The sequence below is a fragment of the Clupea harengus genome, chromosome 11 (genome assembly GCF_900700415.2).
Source record: "Clupea harengus chromosome 11, Ch_v2.0.2, whole genome shotgun sequence".
Classification (NCBI taxonomy): Eukaryota; Metazoa; Chordata; class Actinopteri; order Clupeiformes; family Clupeidae; genus Clupea; species Clupea harengus.
The window spans coordinates 27,831,694-27,841,099 of record NC_045162.1 but is presented as its reverse complement, the minus strand read 5'-3'; the positions used below and the strand labels follow the sequence as shown (position 1 = coordinate 27,841,099).

Sequence of the window (9,406 nt, the reverse complement as noted above, 5' to 3'; positions counted from 1 at the left end):
GCATCCCCTGTGTTAATATATCCATCCCGTCAGGTCACCGTGGATGCAGCGAGAGTCCAGGACACACAGCGCTAAAGATGAGCTTCAGCGCCCTCAAGTGGCTGCATTATGTCTCTACACTGACCTCAACTGAGGCGGCTGCAATGATATGTGGGGCCGGAGAATGTTCTTACATTTATTGACGAAGGAAGAAGGGAAGTGAGCCGGAGAAGCAATATAATTGATCAAATGGGCATACCATTGTCTCTTGAGGTTCACTCATCAAACATGTTGCACCTCTAGACTCTACTTGTTGTGCAAGAACTGTCTGGACCCATTGCTATTAAAACAATGCCTAGACTCATTGAGATAATAACTTCGATTTGGTGACATCGTAGTGTTGCATGGACGTGTGACGTTATTAGGTGCAGTAACTGATGTACTTGACCCTGCAGAAGTCCTCCGTCAGATTGAAACTTCAGAACGAAGACATTGCCCTCTGAACAGCCACCTCGGCTTCTCACTCCTTGCTCTGCATACAAAGTCTGCCATTTCTGCCGCTCCGTTGTTGTAATGAAACATCAGCCTCAATGTCACCAGCTGGGGAAGATCACCAGATGTCTGAAATTACCTGCATCTCAATGTAAACACTCACAGGTCACTCAGGGTGAACGAATCACATCTCGCAGCGGCAGCGCCGACCTGCTGAGAAACAGGTTGTCATTCAGATGCGCGAGCGCAATTCAATTCACGGCGCTATCAGGCTCCTCTAATTAGATCGCTCCAAGCCTGGGGTTTTTCATGCCACCTCGTCATCCCAGACTGATGCAGAGGCGCCCTCACTCCGAGAAATGGGAGCCGTTAGCCAATTTAACACAACAAACCCATCTGTTTTAACACTGTGACATAAATTGACTTTGGTCTGGGCGTCTTTTGATTGACATGCATTTTGGGGCAATCAGCGTGATTAATGGGGCATTGGGGACCTCAGTGTGCCGGCATCAGATCTGTCTGCGCTGGGTGGAGGCAAACTCGACAGGCTATTACAGTTTGGCTGTTTTGCAAATCTGCAAAATGCTTTTACAATGCATATGTAATGCAGTAGATAAGCTGGGAGTTCGGCTTTTTTTTAGCTGAAGGAGCATAAGAAAATAAATGAAGGCAAATTCTGTGCCTTGCAGAAAGGGTTTCAGTCCTGAGCAGAGAGCCTTAGAGAGGCACTCCATACTGGGGCTACAGTCCTCGTGCTGGTCTGCCACAACGCTGAAATAGCATATCAACTTACTTACGCATAAAACAGCTGCTTCACAAGATCAAAGCTAAAGCACCATTGTACATATAGGAATAGGTTCATTTCACTTCGGAGGATTCGTATCCTTTACATCTACTGATCGATTTATGAGCAGTGTTGTATATATATATATATATTATACATAACCATACTGTACCAGCCATCCATCCATACATCCATTTTCTCATGTTGAAAGAAGGAGATGCTCTGTGTGGTTGTCAGGAATTATATCTTTAATGATTCTTCTTAAAGGAGTTGATTGCCATCACTCTCAGTAGTCTGACCCCATCTCATGGGGAGTAGCAGTAACATCTTCATATTAAGGACCGTTATATAAAAAACATGACACGACAGAAGGATGGACACAACACTCTCCCTCCAATTTCACTCCACCCGATGCTACTCACAAGGTCCATTACATACTCAAGTATTTCTACCAACGCACGCACGCACGCACGCACGCACGCACGCACGCACGCACGCACGCACGCACGCACACACACAGCATCCAAAAGAGGAGAGTGGCACCACATCCCCCCTATACATGGAAAAGTGCTCCCACTACTGAGACAAAACACACACAGACACAACTGAAGTACCACAAACACTAAAGAGTGTGTATATGTGTGTGTGTGTGTGTGTGTTTGTGCAGACAGGGCAGGATGGCTGACAAGTGCAATGTACTGTTCAGTGGCTCAGTGTGAGCGACTGCAGTAAGAGCAGCCTCCAGTACCCTGACACACACCCCACCCACACTGTACCCGATGAGGAGGAGGAGGAGGAGGAGGAGGAGGAGGAGGAGGAGGAGGGAAGGGGGAAGGCTGGATGATACAAAATCTGGAATGGCAGACGGATCGAGAAAGGCATAGTATGAAAATGTCAAACGTTATTGCATCACTATAAGGGTAACTTATTTGTTCTCTACTGATATAAAATATTTGGCACTGTTTCAATCGCAGCTCTCTCTCTCTCAACAGGCTGGGCTTGTCTCGGGGTCTAACACTTAAGTTGGAAGGAAGAAGAAGAAGCATCAATCTGCAATGTAAGCTCTACAAAACAACCAACTCCAGCTCTCTTAAGGGAAGTCGTCAGGGTCCTACCCTGGGTCTGCATCGCTGATAATCAGTTAAGAAGCTAAACACAGCATTTCGGCTCCATGCTACTGCTGACTGTTAAAGGTGTCTACAGTGTTAGAGTTTGCACTTGATGAGGAATGACATTCTGCCCAGGACGCCTGTACTCTGAGAACCTCTCTGTATTCTTTTACTAGTGTCACAGGGAACAACCACTTATGAGAGGCTGAGGGAGACATGGAGGACATGCTGTGTGTAGGTATGGAGGGCTCTCAAACCACCAGCAGCCAGAAGGCATCGTAAGCTAACCTATCCATCAAGACTAAGTGCTCAGGTCCAGTCTAAGCCCAGCCCCAAGCCCAGTACTCAGGGAAAGAGGGCTGGGTTAAGTGGTCCAACACCACCACCACCACCACTGGCTGGGGAGGGAACGAAATATTGTAGTTACTTTTAGTGCATTAGAGAGAAGAATGGCTGCATGTAGCAGGCTTTAGCATTCATGTTGTAGTATGGGAGTACTTAGCAAGCTGCTTCCCTCCCAGTTTAATTGGTTGAAAGTGACCATCGAAACCACTAGATGGCCACTCGTGGTAATGACTGCACACGTGCCCACCAGGCACTCTTCTCACACCAACACCAGATTGTAAACAGAACAATTTTGGGCAAATAGTTCATGAATGGAATCCCAAGGTTAAGACTATATAACTGTTTGAAACTGGATTGGTACACACTCTTTGGTCACGTAACTCCTTCCAGGGTTAATTCAAGTGGAGTAATTCACCCCCCTCCCTGTTCTTGACTGCTTTAAAAGGGGAAGAAACGGGGCTAACTCTCCATGGCTGGGTGAGGTGGTCAGTGGAAGTGGCCCATGGCCTCTGCTGCCTTGGCTCGCACTATAGGGTCAGGGTCTTGCAACAGCATCACCAGACCTACAACCAGGAAGAGAGAAAGAAAGAAAGAAAGAATCAGTTGCCAGTGAATACAACATGAATGACCTATGATTTGTGTCACTTCATAACGTGAAGTAACACGAAGATGAAGTTACAAACATTAAGTACAACATGTAACACAAATTATGTGGTAAAGGACCTCATTCACATATAACACACACACACACACACACACACACACACACACACACACACAGACACACACACACAGACACACACACACACACACACACACACACACACACACACACACACACACACACACACACACATAAGGATTACCCACCCCTTGTTATGTTTCCCATATTCATGTGAATGAAGAGGTCCTCAGGAAGATTCCCCAAGAGAAAGCCTGTTGGAAGAAAAATCGAAAAAATCATACATTCATACTGAAAAACTATTTTACAGTGAAAGCTAAACTCAAGTGACATATCAACAGCTCCCATCAGAGGTATGATTCCTGAGTAGCCACTGAAGGCTGGATGAGTAGAACAGATGTTTATGAGACTACACTCACACCAGGGTCTCTACACTTCAGCAGCACTGCATTAGATCATTCAACCCAACTCTAGTCCGATCAGTCTTAGGTGATCCTTCATGGGATAGTTCCTTCGACTGTTCTTCCCTATCCTCTGTATGTGTACCATACCACAGCGGTGTTTGTTTGTGTGTGCGCCTGCATGTGTGAGTGTGTGTGAGGGAGTGTGTATGTTTGTGTGTGCGCCTGCATGTGTGAGTGTGTGTGAGGGAGTGTGTATGTTTGTGTGTGCGCCTGCATGTGTGAGTGTGTGTGAGGGAGTGTGTATGTTTGTGTGTGCGCCTGCATGTGTGAGTGTGTGCGAGGGAGTGTGTATGTTTGTGTGTGCGCCTGCATGTGTGAGTGTGTGTGAGGGAGTGTGTATGTTTGTGTGTGCGCCTGCATGTGTGAGTGTGTGCAAGGGAGTGTGTATGTTTGTGTGTGCACCTGCATGTGTGAGTGTGTGTGAGGGAGTGTGTATGCTTTGTGTGTGCGCTGCATGTGTGAGTGTGTGAGCAAGTGTGTATGTGTGTGTGTGCGCCTGCATGTGTGAGTGTGTGTGAGGGAGTGTGTATGTTTGTGCGTGCGCCTGCATGTGTGAGTGTGTGTGAGGGAGTGTGTATGTTTGTGTGTGCGCCTGCATGTGTGAGTGTGTGTGAGGGAGTGTGTATGCTTTGTGTGTGCGCTGCATGTGTGTGTGAGGGAGTGTGTATGTTTGTGTGTGCGCCTGCATGCAGGTGTTTGTTCAACAACAACAGACCAAAGAGTGCGCTCTGATCAAAAATGTTCCTGTTATCTCCCCTCACCGATAAACATTGCAGCACTGGCTCGGATTTCAGCCCAGTTGCTTTTGAAGAACTGAACGACGCTGTTGTGGTAAAAGTTCAGCATGGCCGGGAAGTCCTGGATCTGCAAGCAGGATCAAAAGAGTCATCAGAACTTTCATCTGGCTCTCACAGGGGGTGTCACTCTCAGAGATGATGTAAAAACCACTGAAGCGCGGAAAGAGCATCATCATTTCTATTTCAATGCTAATAAATGACTGTGTACAAGTCTAACAAGTCAACAAGAAGACCGTATGTACACTTCAAATGAAGTGCCTGTGCTTACTTGGTGCGCTGTGAATGCCAACAACGCTGATGTTGTCTGAGGACACTGGCACGTATTTATTTAGAGCCCAAGGAAGACGTGAGACGGGACCTGAAAGTCAATGAGGGTGTCTGCAACTCACTAGGTATTTGGTGAGATCGTTGACGAACTCGCCGTAGTGCAAGCCTTTGTCCTCGTGAAGATGCTTCTGGAACATGCTGGTGATCTGCTCCGAGCCCACCAGGGGCGCACACACCCGGATGGAGTACTTACTCGCCTGGCAGCAGCAACAACACAACACTTCAGCTATACACACCATACCCACACACCAGCAGGTAGAAAACTACACCGCAGCAGCTGTCTGTATTTATTTAATATGCTTATGAAAATACCTCAACTGGTCAGTGTCTTAACTTATGAAGCTTAACTTCTGAGGCTTTTATTTAATATGCTTATGAAAATACCTTAACTGGTCAGTGTCTTAACTTATGAAGCTTAACTTCTGAGGCTTTTAAGGTCACCGTATTATTTAAAGGAGTGAGGGAGCCAATTGTAAGTGGAAGTGGAATCTCCTCCTAGGCCATGGAGCAATGATATTGATAATGCCTTACCCAATGAGAATGCCTTACCCAATGAGAATGCCTTACCCAATGATATTGATAATGCCTTACCCAATGATATTGATAATGCCTTACCCAATGAGAATGCCTTACCCAATGAGAATGCCTTACCCAATGATATTGATAATGCCTTACCCAATGATATTGAGAATGCCTTACCCAATGAGAATGCCTTACCCAATGATATTGATAATGCCTTACCCAATGATATTGATAATGCCTTACCCAATGAGAATGCCTTACCCAATGAGAATGCCTTACCCAATGATATTGATAATGCCTTACCCAATGATATTGATAATGCCTTACCCAATGAGAATGCCTTACCCAATGATATTGATAATGCCTTACCCAATGAGAATGCCTTACCCAATGATATTGATAATGCCTTACCCAATGAGAATGCCTTACCCAATGATATTGAGAATGCCTTACCCAATGAGAATGCCTTACCCAATGAGAATGCCTTACCCAATGATATTGAGAATGCCTTACCCAATGAGAATGCCTTACCCAATGATATTGAGAATGCCTTACCCAATGAGAATGCCTTACCCAATGAGAATGCCTTACCCAATGAGAATGCCTTACCTTGACCACCTGTTGGCTTGGGTCACAGAGGTGCAGCAGGAGGCTGACCAGTACGTTATGGATCTGGTCTTTGAAGACGGGTTCTCCAGAGCCAAATTTGGACAGGTTCCCCAGGAGCATGATGGCAGCACACCGTATTTCATCACTCTCCTGGAGCAAAGGACAAGTTCATGGGTGAGGATCAAAACGCAAGCCTGCGCAGGAGCTCTAGCACTGTGATGGCATACGATGGGAGTATGGACAACATGAACGCATTCCAGAGCAAAAATCTCCATTTCACACGCTGAACACGCTGACAGTACATTTACATTTACATTTACTCATTTAGCAGACGCTTTTATCCAAAGCGACTTACATATGTGCGACTTACAATGTATACACATTTTACATTTACACTGATGGCACACTGCACATCAGGAGCAATTAGGGGTTCAGTGTCTTGCTCAAGGACACTTCGACAGGGAATCGAACTACCTTGTGATTACTAAACGACTTCTCTACCACTGTACCACTGTCGCCCCAGACCAGTACAGCTGCACATGAAGTGATGTACACAAAGACAAAGGCTGCCAATCTCACGTTCTCCAGGAAGGGTTTGATCTTCATGAAGATGTACACCACCAGCAGCTGCACGTTCTTCTGGTCCAGGTAGAGCAGCACTTTGGAGAGGCCTGACATGGCCTCCAGTGTGATGTGTTTCCCTGGGTCGTCCTTCTCCTCCATCCCAGCACTCATGGCCGCCAGCAGCTCCTTGGCATATTTATTGACCTGAGGACACAGACAGACCACACCACCCATCAGCCTACACCACCCATCAGCCTACACCACCCATGAGTCTACACCACCCAGCTCAGTCAGACACAGGCTTATAAGTGACTGAGATGTTACTACAGATATAAGTATATAAGATATATAGTATATAGGTATAAGACTGATTTTGGAAATGATCCTGCTAATGCATATCCATATTTTAACCATGTGATATCTTCTACCTCTAGCGACCTCCCACCAGTCGCAGTGGACCAATCATTCTCAACTATGCAGAGGACATGTGACCAATAGATAGTCCCAAAGTGAGCAATTATTTTCAAGGCAAAGGAAAGGGAAATACAAATCCATGGGTCCCTTCCCGACTACTAGAGAGGAGTTGTGAAGGCCCGGTAAAGACAGACACTAACGCAGCCCAAGCAAGAGCACCTTCTCTGGGGAGCCCACGGCGATGTTGTGATGGCACGGTAAAGACAGACACTAACGCAGCCCAAGCAAGAGCACCTTCTCTGGGGAAGCCACGGTGATGATGCCCAGAGAGGAGTTGTGATGGCCCGGTAAAGACAGACACTAACGCAGCCCAAGCAAGAGCACCTTCTCTGGGGAAGCCACGGTGATGATGCCCAGAGAGGGGTTGTGAAGGCACGGTAAAGACAGACACTAACGCAGCCCAAGCAAGAGCACCTTCTCTGGGGAGCCCACGGCGATGTTGCCCAGGCCGCGGAGGGCCAGCATGCGCACGGCACAGCAGGGCTCCGAGATGCGCTCCATCATGTTGTTCATCAGCAGGTCCATCATCATCAGCTCCGTCACCACATGGTGGTTCAGCAGCTGCAGGACACACAGGGAGAGGAGGTGAGGAGGAGGAGGAGCCACAAGGGGCTAGAGGCTACAGGGACTTCACTGCACCTACAAGATCTGTAGCCAGCTAGGCTAAATAATGAGACATGTCTTAACTCATGAAGGGCAAAACTGTTGCAAAGGTATGAGAGAAACTACTGCAGTTATAAGACTTCATTTGTCACTTTTACAGGCAAGTACATTTACATTTACATTTAATCATTTAGCAGACGCTTTTATCCAAAGCGACTTACAAGGATGTATACACATTTTAACATTTACACTGATGGCACACTGCACATCAGGAGCAATTAGGGGTTCAGTGTCTTGCTCAAGGACGCTTCGACAGGGATATCGAACTAGCAACCTTCTGATTACTAAACGACTTCTCTACCTCCTGTACCACTGTCGCCCCCGCAAGTAGTCGATCTAGAGTTGGGGTGTTAGAGCTGAGGCTCTCTATAGTGTTTGGAGGTGGAGGTGAACAGCTGTTAATGGGGTCTGCTCCTCACCTCTGCGAAGAAGGCGGTGATGGTGATCCTCTGGCACTCGTAGATGTTGTTCAGGCAGGGACACAAGGCCTCAACGATGGCAGGAAGACGAGGCCCTGCATGCTTGGCCATGGCTCTGCAGGCGAGAAGGGACAGAGCATGCAGTCAGTAGTACACACCACACACAGCAATAACTGCCTAAAAGTCATTTCTAGATTACAGAAAAAACTCTACACTAGCACTTTCTAAATGTGACATAACACCAAATAAATAGCTTGGGAGCGAGTCACAAGGGGACAACACTCAGACCTGCACACTTCCTGCCATACAGCTGAAGCTGCACACACACACTCAGAAAAACTGCATAGTGGAACGCTCCCACACTCTGAAGGCAAACTTTAATGCCTTTTAATGCTGCGTCAGCCGTACACTCACCTGGACAGGAGCGTGATGCCTACTATATGCTGCTGAGGATCCTTCATTTTGTCCCAGGCGCCGTCCTGGTCCAGGGGCTTCAGCACCTCCTCCAGCTGGGCGCGAGCCAGCAGGATGCGCAGGGCCTCCACCGCCACCCTGTGAGCGCACACACACACGCCAACTCTCATCAGGACCGCCAATAAACCTCCAGCCTCATCATACGCCAACTCTCATCAGGACCGCCAATAAACCTCCAGCCTCATCACACGCCAACTCTCATCAGGACCGTCAATGAACCTCCAGCCTGGGGGGGCACTGTGGCGCAAGCAGTAGCCCCGACCACATTCGGGCTTGACGCCCATGGAGGACACGGGTTCGAATCCGACCCGATGTCATTTCTCCTGTCCACTCCCCAGCTCTTCTCCCTCTCATTTCCTGTCCCACTCTTCACTGCACTATCGATTAAAGGCACAAAAGCCCAAAAATAAATCTAAAAAAAAAATAAATAAAAAAAATAAACCTCCAGCCTCGTTTGTCTGAGGCTGGAGCCAGACTCTCACTAAAGGACACAAACACCACTGCTTCCAGCTACGGAAAAAAATCAATTGCTAGTTATTGGTTGCAAATTAAAATGTGTAACACTGCAATCCTTAAAGCAGTACAAGAACACTATGCATTAAGTACGTTTCAGAAAGGGTAGTAGTTACAGCAGACAGTAGTCTTCTATAGCCTTCTGTGACTTTTTGCAGTCAACAACTTATCAAAGCTGAGCAGCAGTCT

At 47.2% G+C, this 9,406-nt stretch overlaps 1 protein-coding gene across 3 annotated transcripts in view; it reads right to left on the bottom strand.

The window, feature by feature from the left end:
- Positions 1–1,482: 1,482 nt before the first annotated feature.
- The window catches only part of mroh1 (maestro heat-like repeat family member 1), a 31,045-nt gene continuing 23,121 nt past the window's right edge, over positions 1,483–9,406 (bottom strand). For all 3 annotated transcript variants that reach the window (XM_031576693.1, XM_031576695.1, XM_031576694.2), the window contains 9 exons: positions 8,645–8,782; positions 8,231–8,345; positions 7,563–7,709; positions 6,690–6,878; positions 6,111–6,260; positions 5,042–5,176; positions 4,617–4,719; positions 3,580–3,645; positions 1,483–3,272 (listed from right to left, as the gene is read on the bottom strand). In XM_031576693.1, the coding sequence (XP_031432553.1) occupies positions 3,196–3,272; positions 3,580–3,645; positions 4,617–4,719; positions 5,042–5,176; positions 6,111–6,260; positions 6,690–6,878; positions 7,563–7,709; positions 8,231–8,345; positions 8,645–8,782 (1,120 nt within the window). In that variant the 3' untranslated portion in view covers positions 1,483–3,195. The remainder of the gene's footprint in view (positions 3,273–3,579; positions 3,646–4,616; positions 4,720–5,041; positions 5,177–6,110; positions 6,261–6,689; positions 6,879–7,562; positions 7,710–8,230; positions 8,346–8,644; positions 8,783–9,406) is intronic.